At 35.6% G+C, this 22,952-nt stretch overlaps 1 protein-coding gene and 1 pseudogene across 1 annotated transcript; both read left to right on the top strand.

Annotated features, from left to right (window-relative positions):
* The first annotated feature begins 641 nt into the window (after positions 1-641).
* LOC118853685 (olfactory receptor 4A47-like) lies at positions 642-1,613 on the top strand. The gene has a single exon (XM_036763871.1). The coding sequence runs from the start codon at positions 660-662 to the stop codon at positions 1,611-1,613; it is 954 nt and encodes a 317-aa protein (XP_036619766.1). The 5' UTR covers positions 642-659.
* Positions 1,614-10,337: 8,724 nt separating this feature from the next.
* LOC118854998 lies at positions 10,338-16,446 on the top strand (annotated as a pseudogene).
* Positions 16,447-22,952: the final 6,506 nt, after the last annotated feature.

Genomic DNA, 22,952 nt, shown 5'->3' on the forward strand with positions numbered 1-22,952 from the left:
TTTGGTAAAATAAAATGAAAAACATATTAAAAAAGAAAATATGAATATTTGGAATTTAGAGAAAAATCAGATTTTTTATGAATTATAACAGAGTCAAATAGGCAGAAAATGGAAAACAATCTCTACAAATTTGACAACAATATAGATAGCAGGAACAATTAAAATGTAATTCAATTATTGTGATCAAATTTGTCACAGGAAATACTTGAGAAAGTGTTCCTTATTACCTTTGTTACAAAGAAGAGAAATTATGAGTAAGGCTTATTTCATATACATTCAGATGTAAATGGGGTATATAGAGAGACAAAAGTGATATAAAAAAGGGTTAATAAAATGTTTCTATTTCTTAATTATCTTTATAGGGAAAAATTTGACTGCTGAAACTACAGAAGAATGACCAACTTTTATGTGTGAGATTAAAATTTGCAAATAGATTATCCATTTCTTTTTTCCCTCCCCCCTTAAAAATGCTCTGTGAAATAGTAGTGTTTCAGTACAGCCACTGGTATTCTAGTGAGGAAACTGATTCCCATAATGGTTAAGCAGATTGTCCTTAAAAAAAGGGACAGAGGTGAGAATTGAATTCAAGGCTCTCCTAACTACAACTCTGGTGGTATATCTAATAAACAGTTACTCTCACTCCATACCCCCAAGAAAGCATGGAAAACAGGATTAATGTCACTGAATTTGTCCTCCTAGGGCTTACCCAGAATCCTGAGGTACAAAAAATACTATTTGCTGTATTCTTAATTATCTACATTTTAACTATGGTGGGCAACATTCTGATTATCATAATTGTCATTGGAAGTAAGAACTTGAGGTCCCCTATGTACTTCTTTCTTGCCTTCTTGTCTTCCATGGATGCTATCTATTCCACTGTCATTGTCCCTAAAATGACCATAGATATGCTCTATGAAAAGGCAACCATTTCTTTCAAAGCTTGCATGGTGCAGCTCTTCTTGGGACACCTATTTGGTGGGGCTGAAGTTTTCCTCCTCATTTTTATGGCCTATGATCGCTATGTAGCTATCTGTAAACCTTTGTATTACTTAGTCATTATGAGATGGCGTGTATGTGTTCTGCTGTTGGTGGTATCCTGGATTGGAGGTTTCATGCACTCATTAATTCAGCTCCTTTGTATTGTTAGTGTCCCGTTTTGTGGACCCAATATCATTGATCACTTTGCTTGTGACATGTACCCTTTATTGGAACTTTCCTGTACAGACACCTATATAATTGGCATCTCAGTGGTTGCCAATGGTGGAGCAATATGCACAATTATCTTTGTACTATTGCTTATCTCTTACGGGGTCATTCTACACACTTTGAAAACCCAAAGTTCTGAAGGCCGACAAAAAGCCCTTTCTACTTGCATTTCCCACATCACAGTTGTTGTCTTCTTCTTTGTCCCTTGTATTTTCATGTATGATAGGCCTGTCTGTACCTTCCCCATTGATAAAGCTCTAACTGTCTTTTATACTATCATCACTCCTATGCTGAACCCTTTGATCTACACCCTGAGAAATAAGGAGATGAAAAATGCAATGAAGAAACTTTGGAATAAAAAAGGGATGTCCAGCTGTCAGATAATGGATGTTTTGAACAAGCAGTGATAAGAAGAAAGCAAATGATAAAGGATTTTTAAATTCCTAAAACTTTGAGTTTTCTTGAGTTTGAAAAAGCAGAACCTGAATAAGTAAGGAAAGAGGTAAACTTTCTGTCAGGAGCATTTGAAACTGCACTTTTGTTGTTCTTTTTAGAACTATTTCTTTAAGGGCATGATGATTTCATGAAAAATGCTATCCATGTCCTGACATACAACTGATGGATTCTGATTGCAGATTGAAGCATATTTTTTCTCCTTAGTTTCTTTTATTCACTTTTTTTTGTAACATGTAGTACAGAAATGTTTTGCATAATGTTATATGTATAATGGACATTGTATTTCTTGTCTTTCTTGTCTTTCCAGTGGTTAAGGGAGGATATGCATGGAGGAAGAAAATTTGGAATGAAAAATAATTTTTTTAAAAGAGCATCATGGTTCATCAGCAAAAATATGAATTCATTTAATTATATGACACTTATAAGAGCAATTAATTCTGGTAACAAAGATGCAAAGATTATGCTGGGAATAGTATCAGTAAAATATCTTTAATGATCATAATAGATATGTCATATAATGAGTTTGATTTATGGCAGTGGATATTCTAGGAAAGTTGGAAAAAATAGTCAGTTTATCTGTTGAGTTATTTTTGCTTTAAGTTTTTAATATAAATCAACAAGCTCATGGGCAATATTTAATTTTATCATCCTAAAACTCCATCTCAAGACTTGTAATGTGATGTAAATCTGGGAATATAAGAATATTTTGTTTTTAACTGGGAAATATTTTATTATGTGTGCATATCCTAAACAGGAAAAAAGTGACTTGATTTTTTTTAAAATCAAACAACACATTCAAATTATTTCAAATAATAATATCAATATTTAAATCATATATTATCATTTGTTAATTATTTTTTTCAATAAGAAATGTAGCATGCATAGTACATAGAGGTTTCGAGCTATAGTATAGAAGAACAAGGCTTAAATCAACTCTGACTCTTTATGAATTTTTTAACCTCCTCTAACCTTTATAATTATTGTTATGATGATGAATAGTGACAAAAATAATCTAACTCTATGTTTTGCTTCTAATAGAAACTGTCCCAGACAAGATGTTATGGGAGTATTTTTTAAATTTATATTTGATGTTCTACAGATTATAATAAAGCTATTATTTTATATAACACATTTTTGGAGTTGCTTAGCAATATTTATGAATGTCAATCCACCCCAATAATAAGCTCAATGAAGTCATCTTTGGTACAACTCCAATAGCAGTAAGGAAATACAGGAAAGTTTATATAACTTGTACTATTTCCAAAACGTTTTGATCCTTTTTCTCCAGGTTTCTGTATTCGGAAAACTGTTCAATATTGCTTGTGCATTTTGAGTATTTGAGGTGTAAATATCTATTAGAATTTTGATGTTAACTATTTTGCAGATCAAAGTAATATCTGAGTGATTGAGCTCAATAATTCATTTGATTTCATACCATTAAACACTTCCACCAAGAATATTGAGATCTCAATTTGTACACTGTGTACTTGTGAGTTTCTGTTGCATATTTCAGGCCACCAAAACAGTTCTAAATGGGTATTTCAGAGGTGTTGCTTTGTTAGACTTTTGTGAGGTACTTCACTGTTTCCATAATGTCCTTTCACGATCTTCATTGATTACCAAGTCTAGATACCCCAAGAAAGGGAAGTGTCATTTTTTTTGGTGTATTTCTCTCCTGTTTCAACAATGTATAAATAGACTTGGAACTTGATTAGATGATGGTGGTGGAGGGAGTGGGGGTAGTAGTAGTGCTAATGAGTATAATATTAGCTAATACATATATATCACTCATTAAAGGTAAAGCAGTGATTATACCAAGCAATTAGTGATATAGAGATATAGAGAAATAATAGAAAGCTATTTACTTCTTAGATTTTTTTTTTCTTGAGGGCAAAAAAAGCAGTTCCTTAAAAAATATAGAAGTAAATCACTTTCTTCTCAATGGTCCGATGTTCCTTGCCTGACACCTTCCCCCAGTACTGTATTGCTGAATTAGCTTCTTTAAGCACATCATGCTTTTTTCAGAAAATTGTCTGTTCAGTTTTTATAGGGGCTACGCTTATGGCAAAATGGCTCTGTCGAACCAAAAGGTGGACTGTGAATGATATTGCACAAGTGGGGATGCATTAAACCATAAGGATTTGTTCTATATATGATTTGTTTCTGGAGGATTAGCATGTATTTTGGGAAAGAATAGATGGAGATATAGAGATAATAAATGATAGGCAAATAGAATGAATATTCACACAGAAGTATGTATGTAGTCTTTGTTGATAAAAACATTTCAGCTATAATATATATATAATATGTTGTATATATTATATATTACATATATAATATATATACATATGTGTATATTTGCCTCATGCAAAAGGTTGACCTATATTATTGCATAAGAGCTTAATATCAGGTGCTATAATATTATATAACACCTGTATTTGATAAATATATTTTGAATAGTGAATGTCTCCTGGGGAAAATGTGATATAGAGATATAGGCATAGATATAGACATGTGTATAATGTATTAAATGATATACATACGTGAAAGCTATGTGTGACCTGAACTTTAGTAACTTAAATGTTATTTTCAAATTGTCAATACTAAATAATAATAATAATAATAATAACAACGATGATAATAATTTTGTTTTATTAAATTGTCTTATCTTCATAGAAAAATGTTTAGCATCATAACTCTATGTTGTATTATTATTTTCCAAGTCCTTTTGTAAATGATCCATACTTGATCCATTCAACAAAGTGGAGACTTCACTCTCATTTTTCAATAGGTTGAACTTATCCTTGTGTTAATTGGGAATTGTGTCTATTCTATCTATTTTCCTTGTTTCATGTATGCTCAACCTCCTTTTTCTTGTTACTCATGTCCTTTTTTTTCTTTTTTTCCATTTATTTCCCATTCGTTCACTCATCACATGACATTCACATTTGTAACATGCTTTGACCACCATGAAGCTTTCCATTTCTAGTTGGACTACCTACCTTCTTCATTCTTTTCATATTATGGTGTTCCTGGAGAGATATATGATGAATATCGATATTAAAGAGATAAGTCTTCTTGGACAGAAAAAAAAAAGCCTTAGGATAGTTAAAAGCACTGTGCATCTTACCCAATGATATTTAGCTTGGTGTTCTCTTTCTTCAGTCTCATTCTAACTTACTACTAACCTTAAGTTCTGGTTCAGGATCTGTCATTTTATCATTTCTATCTCTCTCCATATCTATGGATTGATAATTGATAAATGGCAAGTGATAGGGGATAAAGGTTTCTGCTTTTCCATTGTTCAGTTCCAGTATATATGTGCTGTGTATACATCCATCCATACATACATACATATATGCATATTGTATGTGTGTGTAAATATGTATATCACATAATACTCTCTTTGCGGGTTCTATGGTTCTATGACTGGATTCACTTATTTTACTTGCCCATGATTCTTCTTGACCTTACAGTTTACTGAAACTCCCAGATTTTCCCATATTAACAGTTTTGTAGCCACTGTGTAGCTGATACCAATCACACTCTCATTAAGCTATATTCATGACATATGATCGTGTGTGTAATTTTACTTTCTGACCTATTCCTAGATGTTTTTTCCTTCTAGCTCTGAGATCAGAAATCACAATAACCCTAACTTTCCTGGCAATATCATTACAATCATTTGCTCTATGACTCTATTTGCCAACTTTGCAAGAGCCCATTCCAAAACATCTCCATCTTTCCACAATTCTACTCATTATGTTGTCTTCCCTTATTAAAACACATGCTCTTTGAGGACAAGGATTATATTACTCTTTATATTTCTGCTTCTAGTGTTCATTTTAGTTACTGAAATATAAAAAATGTTGATTAAATTAATTCTCACTCATTCACTATTCATTCATCCTATCCAGTTGAATTTTTTAGGCCAAATGTAGTAAATGCTCTACATTTCAATTTGGCAACTGATTCTCTTCAAGTGGAAATATATTGCCCATCTCCATGCTATAACACAATCCTTCCCCAGTGCCTAGACTAATAGACCTCTTAAGGTTGATCTCTTAGAATTCATAGCTCCACTCAAGTCTCATGTTAAATACTTTTTTCCATAGAAGGATAAATTATATGTGTCATAGAGGTAGATAAATAGAAAATAGATGAGTAAGCAGATAAAAAGAGAGATATAGACAATGAGAGAGAGTATAGTTATAGTTAGTAAATATAGGTATACAACTGTAATTGTAAAAAAAGATATTTTGAATCTATAAATATCTATGTATCTATTTATCTATCTATGGTGGATGTATATACACACATACTTATATGTCCATATATTATAAGCTTGGAGAACAGGTACATGGTATAAAATATCTAGATATAATGATATTTTTTTCCATAATGATTCTACTTTGGGGAGATATTCATTTAATATTGACTTCCTAATATGTTTCCTCAATCATTTCCCTTCTCTTCCTTGCTGTTCCCTTCCTTCCTTTCTCATTTTATTTTTTTTTTCTTTCTTCCTCCTTCTGCATTGTTTTCTTTCTTGTTCTTTCTGGCTTCACCGTCACCTTACCTGGGTCCTGTGGCTCATTGTCTGACTGACTAAAAGACTTTCAGACTTCCCTTATCAGGGAGAAGCATTCTTGTCCCTGCACCCACAACATGGTTACGAAACAACTTGCAGGTAATACTTTTATACAGAGGAGAAAGAAACTGTATAATCTTGTGCCAAAGAGAGTGATGCCTTGGGACAATCAGAGATAAGCAGAGTACATCAATGAAGAGATGATGAAAACAGCAGAAACTCTATGCCGGGTGGAGAGTATATGCCTAGTTGCAAATATTTCCTAGTAGAGAGTACACTGATTGTGCCTGGAAGATTCTTTGCTTTATATCAAAGAGATAAACCTCCATCGGGAAAGAGGAAAAGGGATCAGAACCCTGCTTTCTACAGTCTGCAACTTCTCCTTTTCTTCCCTTTAATTCCACAACTGCAGATGTTAGCAATTTCATAATAGGTTGCTGATAAAGGTTTCTTTTTTACCTGATTTCCTCCCTAATATCTATTCTTTCATCTAGATTCAATACTTAATCTCATCTTTTTGGCCTGCTCCTTTCATATTTCTTGACCCATTGTGAATAGCTTTCTGCCACACTTCATCTTTAAGTCTCCAATGCCTACTTGAATGAGTTTTTTAACAATGAAATTCGCCAAAATCATCAACATCATTATACTCTTCTTTATCATCTTCACAAAGTAGAACAAAAACAGATCTGTTTCCCATGTCTTCACTGGACCCAAGTTATCACTTAAATGTAAAATCTTTAGTTTCTCATAGGGGAAAAAACAGTTCAAAAGGTGAGGGAAATGGGAGGTGTAGCTTGGCTAACAAATGTAGCCTTAGAGGAGGATACCTTAGGATGCCTTGATTCCTGGACAGTGTCTTTTTTATTTGGTTATTTTCTCTGCTATATAGGGAAAGCTAAGTGGCTTAATGGATAGTGCATAGGGCCTATAATCAAGAAGACTCATCCTCATGAGTTCAAATCCAGCCTCAGACATTTACTAGCTGTGTGATCCTGTGCAAGTCACTTAACCCTGTTTGCCTTAGTTCCTCATCAGTAAAATGAGCTGGAGAAAAAAATGGCAAATCACTCCAGTGTCTTTGCCAAGAAAATTCCGAAATGAGGTCACAGAGAAATGAACACAACTGAAATGACTGAACAAATGCTTAAACATCTATGGGACAGTTAAAATGTTTGAAATCATTCATAACATAGTGGAAAGAATGCTGACTTTGCAGTCAGAAGATTTGGGTTCAAATTCTACACATGATAGTGATTAATTATGAGATATTTATAAAGTAAATTCAACTTCACGAGTTTTAATTTCCTTCTCTATAATTTTACACCTTTGGACAATATGGCTTTCCTAGTTTTGTCCCTTGTACTTCACCTAATTCTATGACATATTTTATTTCTGTACATGACATACAGGCATGATCTAATACAAAACTATACACATAAGCTTTTCATATATTTCTCCAGGTATTCAAGCATAAATGCTCACATAGAAATGTTCTCACACTAGAAATATTCAAGTAAAGACTCTAAGACAGAGGTATGGAACCTGGGGCCTTGAGGTAACTTGTGGCCTTCTAGGTCCTCAAGTATGGCCTCAAGGCCATGCATTCCCCAACTCTCTTCTAAGATGTGGCACCAAAAAGCTGTTCCTGGCTACCCAGAATTCCCACACTAAGTCTTTCATTTGTGACTCTGCATCTAGGCCTTGAGTGGAATTTCTTCATAATTAATGAGGGCAAATTTTAGGTAACAGTAATGTTGAGATCATTTGTCTTGAATGAGCAGGGTTTTGTCAGGCTTTGGCTGCTGTTCAATTCAACAATAAATCAGGTTGCAAACATATCTCTATCTCTGTCATCTATATCTACATATAATGATATGTGTGTCATTCACATAGACACAATACTTAGATATAGATTCTATATAAGTGGATAATGAAGACTGAACAGAAATAGAGATGATAACAGAAAGAGAAATATAACTCTTGTTGAAACAAGTCAAATCTTAATACACATACACTTATGTTTATATGCATGTTGATCATCCTTCATTTTTAAAGAGGACAGATGAAATCATGGGGTTGTATCTTGAGTTGTGTATGAACTTGATTTAAGTGAGACATTGTTGCACAATGTTGTCAATCTCATTCTCCCTCCCTGAGTCATTGGAGCCCAGTGGCAAGACAAAAATCAGGGTGACTGGTCATGGACCGGGATGCAATGGATCACCTTGGCATCTTCAATGTCTCACCAAACTCTAAGCACTCCACAGTGACAGCTTTAGCTGTCTTCATTGCTGTTGGAACACATCCCCTAACATATTGATAGATTTGAGGCCTAATGGTTCCTTTTAACCAAGTTTAGCCCCTCTGTTGAAATGGTTTGCCAGGGTGTGACCAGTGCCCATAGTATAGCTTCTGGGAGCTACAAGTGAGAGTTCAGTGATGGGAGGACACCTAAAGTGTATGAGCAGCCCTGAAAAGAGCTTGGCAAGCCTTCACATCACAGGAGCTAGTCCTTCTTGAACACTCCATATACGCATGTATAAATATATGTTTATATTTGTATATATGTTTTCACACATGCAAGTTATTAAATACACATACATACTGTGTGCATGTTCATATATGCATATAGATGTATATGCAGGTATATATCTAATATGCACAGGTATACCTTTGCATATATAATATCTAGAGAGAGGAGATTTTAATATATATATATATATATATATATATATATATATATATATATATATATGTATAGTTATAACAAACTGTCATGACCACAAGTCAAAATCTCTCTCTCTCTCTCTCTCTCTCTCTCTCTCTCTCTCTCTCTCTCTCTCACACACACACACACAGACACACAGACACACAGACACACAGACACACACACACACACACACACACACACACACACGTAAGTACACATACTATAACTAACTAGGTGACTAAGTGGATAGCGGATAGTAGACCGGAATGCAAATCCATCCTCAGACATTTACTAGCATTTTTCCCATAGGCAAGTCTCTGTTTGCCTTAATTCACTGTAGAAGGAAATGGATAAACCCTTCTAGTATTTTTGCCAAAAAAACCCATGAACATACAAACCATGGGGTTAACGAATATCAAATATGACTGAATAACAGATCAATAACATATACATGCATACATATATACATACACACACATATATATGTAAAATTGAAAGTTGCATTTAATTCTGTTTTGCTAAGAACAATGAAACTAGATTAGCATTCCTTTTTCAGGTTCCTTCTTGTAAACTTCATCCACCTGGGTGAAACTAGCCTAAAGTTCAAGTTTTTGTCTTCTAACTATGTCAAGGTTTGTAAACCCAATCAGTACCAACTCTCCAGAGAGAGTTAATTAAGCTAAAAAAAGGGGGCAGAGCCAAGATGGCAGCTGGAAAGCAAGGACTTGCCTAAAGCTCTCCCCCAGAACCCTCCAAACACCTATAAAATGGCTCTGAAAAAAGTTCTAGAACTGCAGAACTCACAAAATAGCAGAGGGAAGCAGGGCTCCAGACCAAGACAGCCTGGATGGTCTCTGGGTAAGGTCTATAGAACGGAGCTGGGAGCAGAGTGGAGCAGAGCCCTGCATTGGCTGCATCTAGACCAAGAGACCAGGAGCCTGGTGGAACAGGCCATAGCACCCTGAATCAGCGAGCTGTGGCACTTACCAGACTTCTCAATCCACAAACACCAAAGACAACAGAGAAGGTTAGTAGGAAAAACTACAGGGACAGAGTGAAAGGAGCTCATGGATTGGCCACTGCCGTAGGGGCAGAGGGGGTGGAGCAGCTACAGAACTACAGCTGCAATTGCTTCTGGCCCCAGACCCATCTGGTGGGAGGAATTAAATGACAGATCTGAGCAGGAGTGTAGAGCTTGCTTAAGATCTGAATCCGGTCTGTTTTGGCAGTTCTTGGGAGAGGAGGAGTGCTGGTGTGCCACAGCTAGCTGTATAGAAATAGCTCTGAAAACAACAGTGCATCGCCTCAAGCTTGGGACAAAGTACTCTCTACAAGCAGTCAAACTCAAGAGTCAAGTAGTTGGCTAGGAACATGGCAAGGTACAGAAAACAGACTGAGATTCAGACTCAGACTTAGTAATCTTTCTTTGGTGACAAAGACCAAAACATACAACCAGAAGAAGTCAACAAAGTCAAAGAGCATACATCAAAAGCCTAAAAGAAAAACCTGCACTGGTCTCAGGCCATGGAAGAGTTCAAAAAGGATTTTTAAAAGCAAGTTAAAGAAGTAGAGGAAAAATTGGGATGAGAAATGAGAGTGATGTGGGAAAACCATGAAAAACAAGTCAATGACTTGCTAAAGGAGACCAAAAAAATACTGAAGAAAATAACACCTTAAAAATAGACTAACTCAAGTGGCCAAAGAACTCCAAAAAGCCAATGAGGAGCATAAAGTATTGAAAGGTAGAATTAGCCAAATGAGAAAGGAGGTCCAAAAGACCACAGAAGAAAATACTACCTTAAAAGTTACATTGGAGCAAGTGGAAGCTAGTGATCTTATGAAAAATCAAGATACTATAAAACAGAAACAAAGGAATGAAAAAGTTGAAGTCAATGTGAAATATGTCATTGCAAAAACCACTGACCTGGAAAATAGATGCAGGAGAGATAATTTAAAAACCATTGGACTACCTGAAAACCATGATCAAAAAAAGAGCCTAGATATCATCTTTCAAGAAATTATCAAGGAGAACTGCCCTGATATTCTAGAGCCAGAGGTTAAAATAGAAATTGAAAGAATCAACTGATCACCTCCTGAAAAAGATCCCAAAAAGAAGACCTCTAGGAACATGGTTGCCAAATTCCAGAGCTTCCAAATCAAGGGTAAAATACTGCAAGCACCCAGAAAGAAACAATTGGAGTATTGTGGAAACACAATCAGGATAATACAAGATACAGCAGCTTCTACATTAAGGGATTGAAGGGCTTGGAATATGATATTCTGGAGGTCAATGGAGCTAGGATTAAAACCAAGAATCACCTACCCAGGAAAACTGAGTATCATGCTCCAAGTCAAAATACAAGTTTTCAATAAAATAGAGGACTTTCCAGCTTTCTCAGTGAAAAGACCAGAGCTGAATAGAAATTTTGACTTTCAAACACAAGAATCAAGAGAAGCATGAAAAGGTAAGCAAGAAAGAGTAATCATAAGGGACTTATTAATGTTGAATTGTTTTCTTTACATTCCTACACGGAAAGATGATGTGTATAATTCTTGAGACCTCAGTATTGGGGTAGCTGAAGGGAATATATATATATATATATATATATATATATATATATATATATATATATATATATATACACATATGTATGTATATGTGTAGATATATAAAGAGAGAGGGCACAGGGTGAGTTGAATATGAAGAAATGATATCTAAAAAAATTAAATTAAGAGATCATAGAGGAATGCATTGAGAAAGGGAGAGATAAAATGGGGTAAATTATCTCACATAAAAGTGGTAAGAAAAAGCATCTCTGTTGGGAGGGAAGAGGTGGCAGGTGAGGGGAATGAGCGAATCTTGCTCTCATCAGATTTGACCTGAGGAGGGAATAACATACACACTCAATTGGGTATCTTACCCAACAGGAAGGAAGGAGGAAGGAGATAAAAAAGGGAGACAATAGAAGGGAGGGCAGAAAGGGGGAGGAGGTAAACAAAGGCACACACTTTCGAAAACAGACAGGCTCAAGAGGCAAAAAATGAACAAAGGAGAATAGTATAGGAAGGAGCAAAATATAGTTAGTCTTTCACAACATGAGTATTGTGGAAGGGTTTTAGATAATGATACACCTGTGGCCTATGTTCAATTGCTTGCCTTCTTAGGGAGGGTGGGTGGGAAGTGAAGAGGGGAGAGAATTTGGAACTCAAAGTTTTAAAAACAGATGTTCAAAAACAACAAAACAAAGTATTTTCATGCAACTAGAAAATAAGATACACAGGCAATGGGGCATAGAAATCTATCTTGCCCTACAAGAAAGTAAGGGGAAATGGGATGAGGGGGAGTGGGGTGAGTGAAGGGAGGGCTGACTGGGGAATGGGGCAATCACAATATATCCATCTCAGAGTGAGGGGGAGGGTAGAAATGGGGAGAAAATTTGTAATTCAAGCTCTTGTGAAAATCAATGCTGAAAAGGAAAAATAATATTAAATAAATAAAAAAGCAAAAAAAATCCCTAAAAATAATTAAGCTTAAAAAAATCAGGTCTGATCCATTTAAACCATGGTAGCAATTCCCTTGAATAACTTGAAGACTAATCCCATCAATGGAGAACCTTTTTTTACTGACTGAAGACAGAGCTTGGACATGGTTATGGGGATTTTGAAGGAGAAGTCCAAATGATGTGATCTTAGCTCTGACAATGTCATTCATAGACAACTGGAAGATAGCACATCTATGTTGTTTGAAATTTTGCTCTGCTAATTGTTATAAAAATGGTGTCAGTCATCAATGAAGGTATTTGGTCATCTAGGGAGACTATTGAACAAATTTTCTAGTTACTGTTAGTCTAATAAATTGTGTTCAGAATTTTACACCTCAGTTTACTTTTCTGTTTTAACATACACATAAACACCATTTATATTAAACATTTGTTTATTAATAACTTCATTAACTCAGAAATATTTTACCCAAATTCCAAAGAGATACATTTGGCTCGCTCACAATTTTTCTACTTTATACCATGAAAAACATGTTGTGAGCTCAATTTTCCTTTGAATGGAGTCATGTGATGCCATTTAGATAGAGAATATTAGTTTTCTCATAATGTACAGATTTTTGGAGTGATCCGCCAGAAAGCATCCAGCCATCTATGTGATCCTAGGAGCCATATACACTAACAGTGATATTCAACCTGCTTTCCCCGCTCTGTGAAGTTTAACCAACTGAATTGTGAGATGATGCTCTATACTCCTAGAATCCATTAAGGAAAAAGATGAAACTAAATGCCTTTCACAAAGCCAAGTGTATTTTTGTCAGTTTGGTTTAGCTGACTAGAGTATCATGGCTTTTGTTCCTTCTGATAGGTCAAATAACATCAAAAACTTTTTTTTTCTTTCCTGTCAGTGTTAGATTCCAAAAAAGAGAAGGACTGAATTAAAAATAACATCCTTAATCATTTCAACCTGTACACTGAATTCTTGGTCAAACATTTCCCCCTCTCAACCATTTTGTCCCAATGTTATGCTTGATTGCTGTTAAAGCATGACTTTGACACTAGTTACCAGTTCACCTCTCAACCCAATTCTGACAATGAAGCTATCTAAAGATTATAGGACAACCTTCAGCCTAGGCATGAATGAGCTCCTAATTTGAGACACAACTTTACCATTATTACACCTCCAACTCCACCATTGCATTATATTAGCCCTACTCAACACACAATCTGAAAGCAAAAACTAGACCAGCCCTGCTGCAGCTCTAAGACACATGAGCCATTATAAAAATGCTAACCATTGATTTATTTCAAGAATACATTTCAATTAATTTCAGTTCAATTTATTTCAATTCTATGAACATTTAACAAGTGCTTTTAAGAGAAAAATGTTGATCTGAGTTGTAATGATACAAAAACAAACCAAACAAACAAAAAAACCAGATTATCTTTGAGCATAAATATTTTATATTACTTTATATAAAATTAGATGTAGACACATATGTATCTGCATATCTATATATACACATAAACATATACATACATATATAGACACATACAAATTTGTGCATACATGTGTATGTATATGTGCACATGTGTGTGTTTATGAGTGTGTCCATAGCTAGCTAGCTATCTGGTTAAATAGCTAGATACCTAGATAGATAGACAGATAGATAGATAGATAGATAGATTGATAGATAGATAGATAGTGTAATATCGAGGCAGGAGAATACTAACAAATTGGAGCCATCCTGACAGGCTTTGTGTAGGAATGTGCACTTAGTCTTGCAAGGATCAACTTATACATTCCTCAAGGCAGAGACAAAGAGGAAAAGTATTAATGATAGGGGGAAGCTAGGTGCTGCAGTAGAGACAGTGTTGCACCTGGAGTCAGGAAGACTCATTTTTGTGAATTTGAATCTGGTCTCAGAAACTTACTAGAACTGCCAGCCCAGACTTGACTCAGATCTGAAGCAGGCTCTGCACTCCTGCCCCGATCCACCACTTAATTCCTCGCACCAGGTGGTTCTGGGGCTAGAAGCAACTGTAGCTGTAGTTTTATAGCTGGACCAGGTCTGCTGACTCCGGGGTGGTGGCCAAACTGCAAACTCCTTTCACTCTGTCCCCACAGCGTTCCCCACTAGCCTTCTCTGTTGTTTTTGGTGTTTCTGGGTTGAGAAATCTGATAACTGTCACAGCTCATTGATTCAGGGTTCTAGGGCCTGTTCCACCTGGCTCCCAGTATGTTTGGTCTAGGCACAGCCCATGCAAGGCTCTGCTCCCAGCTCTGTTTGATAGACCTTACCCAGCTTATCCATGCTGTCCTGGGCTGGAGTCCTGTTTCCCTCTGCTATTTCATGGGTTCTGCAGTTCTAGAATTTGTTCAGAGCCATTTTTATCAGTGTTTGGAGGGTCCTTGGGGAGAGCCGTAGGCAAGTCCCTGCTTTCCAGCTGCCATCTTGGCTCCACCTCTGTCTATTTTTCTCTTACAGATGCTGTCTGTTCCACAGCCATTTCTCCCAAAAGAATCATAGACTTGCTTTATGGGAAGAAGTGTATTGCCATCCAAGCTTGCATGAACCAACTCCAGTGGTAATGGGTTCTGACCACTATGTGGCCATTTTTAAGCTCTTTTATTACTTGGTTATCATGAGACGACATGTCTGTTCTGTGTTGCTGGCTGTAGCCTGGGTAGTGGGCTTCTGTCCTACAATGATTCTGCTACTTTTTTTTTTATTTTCAGGCTCCCCTTCTGTGGTCCTAATGTCATTGACCCTTTCATCTCTGATATGTACCCATTATTAGAACTTGCCTGTACCAATACCTATATCATTGGACTTTCAGAGGTTGCTAATGGAGGAGTATAGCAGTAAGGCAAAATTCATAACCTTGAAGAGGACCATGGATAGCCCTGAGTTATTCGAACTTGTGAAGTATAAGGAATTCTCTAGGTAGAAGGCAGAGGAAATATAACATTTATTTAGACTCCACATGATCAAATCCAAGGACCAATGCCCCCATTTGATATAGTAGCAATAATATTCCAAAACAGTTAAGTCCATCTCAATTAGTAACAAGGAAATTATAACAAAGTATTATAGCAAGGAGATAAGATATGATGTAGCCTTCCCCTGCTGTTAGGGCCTCCCTGTACAAAGTCACACATGAATCCTACCTCTGCAATCAGCACTTTCTCCTGCAGCTCTGGTGACTCCTGAGTTCCTCGATCTCTGTAACTCTCTCTCTTATTCAGCACTCTCCTCTGTGCAGACTCTCTCCATGCTGTCTCTCCCTTTGTGTCTGCTGCCTCAACGTCTTCTTGATATCTGTTTTCGAATTCTGCAGCTCTCAGCTCCACTTCTCCAGTTCTGCTGCTGCCAGTTCTGCACTCTCTTTTTATGCAATGCCAGCCAGTATCTGATTGGCTGAGCCTCAGGTCTCTGATTGGCTATGGTCTTAGCCACTCCCCTTAGGGCTCTGAGGAGTTATCGGAAACTAGTAAACCAGTTTGCTATCTGGCAAAAGTGTGTGTGCCTGGGTCCTCACATCCAGTTAGTGAAAGGGTGTGGGCCCATCTCTAATCATGCCACTCTTTGTTGACCCCACCTGAGGCCTACTCAATGAGCAGGAAAGATCTTTCACTTACGGATTGGCTTTACAAAAAGAAACCTTTGTTGTCATCTTTACAATGTTGCTTATCTTCTTTGGGGTTACCCTACTCTCCTTGAAGACTCACAGTCTAGAAAGCCAATGCAAAACTCTTTCTACATGCATGTCCCACATCACAGTTACTGTCTTGTTCTTTGTTCCTTGCATTTTCACATTAGGTCTGTTTGCACCTTCTCGATTGTTAAAACGATGAATATATTTTTTTCTCTGTCATCACCCCTATGTTGAACATCTTAATCTAAACCCTGAGGAACAAGGAGAGGAGGAATGCTGTGAGTAAGCTCTGGAAAAGAATCAATGACCCAGTCAAACACTGATGGCCCCCATGGGAAACAAAGAAAGCATTTCATACTTCAGATACGTTTTCCTGGAGGGGAGCATGGTTAATGAGGAGACCATCTTTTCTGTCACTCAGTCAGTGGACAAACATTTATTTTATCATCAGTTTATGGCTCCCAAAGGTGATTTTGCTGAAAACTCTACTCTCAAGGTACCATAGAGTCCTTAGGAGAACAACTACTCTTCTTGTGCTTGGGGCATTTTCTTAAGAGAAATGGTTCTGTTGATTCCATGGAGAAAAGAGATGTAATCTAAAATGCATATTGATAAAGGATATTGAGACTTGGTTATGGAGGGGAGGGCTTTTGTGGGAATGTATTTCCTGACTGATCAAATGAGATGATTTGTCTGCTGCCTTGAACTTGTGATTGTTCCAAGTTTTAAGTACATATTAACTGGAGTCAGCAGGAATATGTAGTTACATTTTTGTCTATAATGTTATGAGAGGCATAATGGTGTTATGAGTAGAAAAACCTGCCTCAGAATTAGGAAGATGTGGGTTCAAGTGCTGCCTTTGACCCATATACTCTGTGTGACATTGAATCACTAAATTTTGAATTACCCAGGTAGTTCTCTAATATTATGCAGTAGGATATTTTCCAATCCCTTGGTTAAGAAAGATTTCTTTAGTAGTAGTTTCCATAGCACTGAAATCTCAGGTATAATATACTACTCCCAACAACTGCAACAAAAATATAAACTTAATCAAAAACTACAAAAAGTTGGTGAACATCAGGGCCAGTGAGTGTAACGCCAGACACAGTGATGTATGAAATATTTTTTGGTTTTGCATGGCGGATGTATTTACAAAAACAGAACATGTATTTTTATACAATAGAAAGAACACTGCATGTCAAGGGTCAGGTAATAAATTCAAATCATGTAAATGATGTTAAATTCCTTTGTAATATTGGAAAAATCATTTAACATTACTTAGCCTCAGTTTCCTTATTAGTAAAGAGGGATTTAAATGAAATGACATATGAGTTCTACTTCAGTGGTACTTATGAAGCTGTAATTGATTTTTTTAGTTTAAACAAGAATTTACCTTTGAATTCAAAACAACCAAATACAGCATGACCAATCTGGATGGCTATGACCCATCATTTGTTAGGCATCCCTGGGAAATATACACAATTGGGGAACTACTTCCATATGAGAGCGAATGCATAAGTCATGAAAATACAGACAGAGTGTTATTAGGTGTTTTTAGGGCCATTGAAGCACATTCATAACTACAGCAAAGCCTGCACTAAAGCCCCCAAACAATATCCATACGACCAGCAAGGCATGGATCTAACAGGGACTAATAGTATGGACAGAAACACTTGCAGGGACTGCATCTTCAGGATTACGCAGTGAAGGAGAACCCATCTATGACAGAAATGCTTGACAAGTTACAGAATAACAAAAGAATGAAGGAAGAGAAAAATATGTGGTTAAAAAAATGGAACTGAAAACCAGAAGAACAAAAATTAAAGTACTATAAGGTAAAGCATCAAAACCCAAAGGAGTAAAACTAGACCTTGACAATAGTAACATGAAATTTATACACTGTGTGAGTCTGAAGGGGCAAGATTGAGTCTTTAGTAACTCTAAGCCATGTAGAGAACTATAATTCAAAAAGACTTTTTCAAGTACCTATAGAAAGTGAGTGAGAGTTTGACTACTGTTGGGCACAAATATTTTCTGTATCTTAGTTGTATAAATTAAAAAAAAATAAAGTTATATTTAAGGTTAATGATCTTTTTAGTTTGAGTCATTCTACTGGAAAAACTGTGGTCCTATTACAGGAAATAAAATGAGTTTTCTGTTGCATCAACCAGGGTAATGATCCAGAGACCTCTGGAAAAACTCAACAAAACCTTATCCAGGTCCTAATGTCTGGAGGGTCATTTTGTCATTAGGGTAAAATTCTAGTGTATTTTGTAAGGTTTACATTGATATTTTAATCAAAATAGCTTTTAACACAAGAAAATACAAATACTACTACCTTTATTATGGTTGTTTGAGGGGGAAGCTTAGGCCCATGACAGTTTAGTGGCCTGCAGGATACACAGCTAATTCAAGACAGAGCAAAAACTATAATCAAAGATTCCTGTTTCTTTTTCCTATGCTCTATACTCTTTTCACTCAAGTGGAGTCCTTACCTAGCATGACTGTGATTAGAAGCTTTTTCTACAGGTGATTGAGCACAGGATAAAGTTGCTAATCTTAAAGTCACACGAATATTTTCAAAAATATTTTACTGACATAATGCAAACTTATCTCCCATTATCCTCATAACAGAGAAAGGTAATTACATGAAAATTTAAGGGGTTGGTGAACTTTTTAAAAATCCCTAGATTTTAAAAAAAAATTACTATAAATGTGTCATTGTACATGATACAGAAGTTATTTTCTTTTTTCATTTTTTTTCTATTTTTATTTTGTAATGCTCAGTTCCACAAGTTTTTGAGTTCCAAATTTTCACTCCCTCCTTCTCCTCTCCGCTTTCCAGGTTATTATGAAGTTTGTCTGCTTCTCATTTCTTATAGCACAATAGTATTCTGTTACACTCATATACCACAACTTATTTGGCCATTCTTCAATTAAGGGGCATCCCCTTGATTTCCAATTCTTTGCCACCACAAAAGGAGCTGCTATAAATATTTTTGTACATATAAGTCCATTTCCACATTGTGTGATCACATTGGGTACAGCCCTAGAACTGGTATTGCTGGGTCAAAGAGTATGCACATTTTTAATGTCACATCCTTTGACATTTTATCATATTGGGAAATGACTTGCATTCTTGTAAATTTGACTTAGTTCCCTGTATATTTTAGAGACGAGGCCTTTATCAGAGAAATAGGTTGTAAAAATTGTTTCCCAATTTTTTGTTTGGCTTTGATTATACACAAACTTTTCAATTTATCATAATCAAAATTATCCATTTTGTATTTTTTAATGCTCTCTTTCTCTTGTTTAGCCATAAATTCTTCCCTTCTCCATATATCTGACAGATAAACAATTTCTTGCTCTCCCAAATTGCTTATCATATCAGCCTTTACATCTCAATTTCAAACCCATTTTGACTGTATTATAGTATACCTGTAAGATATTGGTGTATGCCCAGTTTCTGTCATACTATTTACCTTTTTTCCCCACAGTTTTTCTGAAATAGTGAATTTTTAATCCAGAAGTTGGACTCTTTGAATTTATCAAAGAGAAGATTACTGTGGTCACTGACTACCATGTCTTTTGTCCCTAACCTATTTCAATGATCCACCATTCTATTTCTCAGCCAGTATCAAGGAGTTTTGATGACTTCTGCTTTATAATACAGTTTCATATGTGGTATGGCTAAGCCACTTCCCTAGCATTTCTTTTCATTAATTCCCTTGATATTCTGCACCTTGTATTTTTCTGGAGGAATTTATTATTATTTTATCCAGCTCTGTAAAAGATTTTTTGGCAGTTTGATTGGTATGGAAGTGAATAAGTAAATTAATTTAGGTAAAATTGTCATTTTTATTATATTAGCTTGGCCTAACCATGAGCAACTGATGTTTTTGCCTGTATTTACGTCTGACTTCATTTGTGTGAAGTGTTTTGTAATTGTGTTCATAGAGGTCCTGGATTTATCTTGGAAGTTAGACTCCCAAATATTTTATAGTCTAGAGTAACTTTAAATAGAATTTCTCTTTCTATATCTTGCTCTTGGGCTTTGTTAGTAATATATAGGAATGCTGAGGATTTACATGGGTTAGAGGTGATTTTTCCAAAAGGGCTGTGGAAAAAATAGCGATAAAACTAATTGGGGCTTCCCCTCGAAGGAATCTTGTCATTTAATAGAACAGTCAATCTTTGCCAAATGTTTGAGTTTGGCACAGAGAACAGGAAGAATTTGAGAAGCCTCTAGAAATGTATCCCTTAACAATTCAAAACAATGCATATTCTTTTTGGAAGACAACCAACTAAAAGGTTAGTAAATATATACAAGAATGCAAAGGAACATAATGAAATTTCTAGAGAGAAGGACCTCCAAAAATGTCAGGAGAAGAGAGCTGACAAGATCTAGAGAAAGAAATATTTACCATATACTTTGAAGGAAGCTAGGAATTTTATGAAATAATACATGAGAAGAAGATGGAACTTCTTGGCCAAAGGTATGCAACACAGTTACGGAAAATCATTTACAGGAAATAACTGAGATGCCTTTTTTTTTTTTGACCAGAAGAGCAAGTGACTTAAGGGTAATAATGCTTAAGAAGTCTAATAAAATCTATAGAAAACATAGTAAGAATGGCTTCAAATATCAAATAGAATAATTGGATTTTGTTATTGTAATTGTGTTGTGATATATTTTTTTTATATCAGTAATATCATGCCCCTGAAGACTTTTAAGTAGAGGATGCATGGCCATCTGTGATTTACAAATATTAACTTGAAGCTATGTGAGAATGGAGTGGAAAGTGAAGAAACAAGAAGCATAGATTAATTAGAAGTTTACTCACATAATGTAAGAAAGGGATGAATGTCTGAATTTGGTTATATGTTGTAAAAATGTAAAGATAGGGGAAAGGTAAAAGATGTGTTGCAGCATTAGATATAATAGTTTAATAGTTGATTTGATAATATTGGTGAGGGGCAAGAAAGAATACAAAATGATTCTAAGAGTACTCATCTTTAGTAGTGGAGGGATGGTGGGGCCCTCAATAAAGCAGCAGATTGAATAAGGATAACAAAGTTAAAATATGAATTTCATTTTTAGTATGTTGAATTTGAAATCCCTATATAGCACTTCATATTAGAGATGTCCAGTTGGAATTTAGTAAGGAAAGGCTGAAGTTCAAGAGAGATTGAATTTGGTTATACATATTTGGAAGTACCTATCTGGATGTGATAATTAAACTCATGAGGACTGATGAAATCATCATGAGAGTTTTTAGATAGAGGAGCTAAGAAGGCACTAGATAGAGCATTCTCACAATGTGCACCCAGTTAAGAAAAAGAAATCAATGTTCCAGGAATGCAGAGCAAGAATGCGTGAAGAAAACCAAGAAAGATCAATTTCACAGAAGTCAAGGCAGTATAGTGGCAAAGTAGAAATGGTGGTAAACCATACTAGAAGTTGTACAACAAATTAGGAAGAGAGTAGAGAAAAAAAATCACACGTAGAAGCTACACTCTTTTGATAACTTTTACGAGTTGAATTTTACCTTACTGGCGGCACCAATAACTTTATTTTACAGAAGAGTAGAGAGGGAGATTGTGAAAAGGGGTGGTACCTATACCAACAAGCTTTCTTAGGAGTTTAGCTAGGTAAAGTAAGAGCTATTATACAGAAATAAGTTCAGTGAATGAGGACTTCAGGTGCCTTTTTTTTTCCCAAAGAATAAGAATTTTTAACATATATGTCAGTGGAGGGAGGGAACTAACTGTAAGGATAAAATGAAGATAAGAGGAAATTAAGGAATGATCAAGGCAGCAAGCTCTCCAAGGAGATGGGAGAGGGTATGATCAACAGATTAAGTAAAAGGTTTAGCTTTGGAAAAGAGAAGAAATACTTCTTGATTAGGCACTGAAGAAAAGGAGGAAAATGGGGGTGGGAATGATAAATACAGAGTTTAATATACAAGAGAAAAGGGATGGTTGCATCATTTCAGATCATGGGGATTTGAAAAATTGGAGTACTTAACCTGGCTTTTGGGGAGAGTTTGTTAATATGCTAAAAGATAGTTATTTTTCTTTTCATTATCTAATCATGATTTTCTTTTTTGAGTATACATTTATGTCCAATAATTTATTATGTGTGTTGGTGTTGGTAGTGAAATCTTTTTGCATAGCTTATCTGAAGCTATTTTTCCAACTTTATCATCATTTCAGAATGCAGGTAGGTAAAGGGTGAAAGGAATGAGCTTACGGTTGGTTCCTATATGCAGACAATAAAATTTATTGGGAGTATATTTAATGGAATACAGGAATGTACCCATTTGCTTTTTTAATATAACTAAGTTCTGTATCTTTTCATTTAAAATATCTGGAAATTTACCCTGGCTGCATGTACATCCAATAATGGATTTCATGGTAAAATCAAGGTCTTCCATTAAGAATGGGAAAACTTGGAATAAATGACTCCAGTTTCTTCGACACAATAAGCGTTTCTTAAAGCCATTTTAGATATTTCATTTTTTACATTTACCAGCACTTTACCAAAAGTGCTTTGTGAACATTTTTGTGCTAGAGGCTGACCATTGTTCACTCCCTTGTATTATCACTCCCTCTGTATTCTCTCAAGTGTAGATTAATATCCTTCTCAGGCTCAAGGTGAAAAACTGCAATTGACTCCTCCATCCATTTCAAATAAAAGAATGATAGAACAGGGAGGAAGCTTATGTGTACATTTTAGACAAAATAATTGGTTGATGAATTATAATGAATGTCATCATAGCATTAAACACAAATGGATTTTTGCTTCAATGGATATTTTTGAAACTTC

This window comes from Trichosurus vulpecula, chromosome 6 (assembly GCF_011100635.1).
Source record: "Trichosurus vulpecula isolate mTriVul1 chromosome 6, mTriVul1.pri, whole genome shotgun sequence".
NCBI classification, from domain to species: domain Eukaryota; kingdom Metazoa; phylum Chordata; class Mammalia; order Diprotodontia; family Phalangeridae; genus Trichosurus; species Trichosurus vulpecula.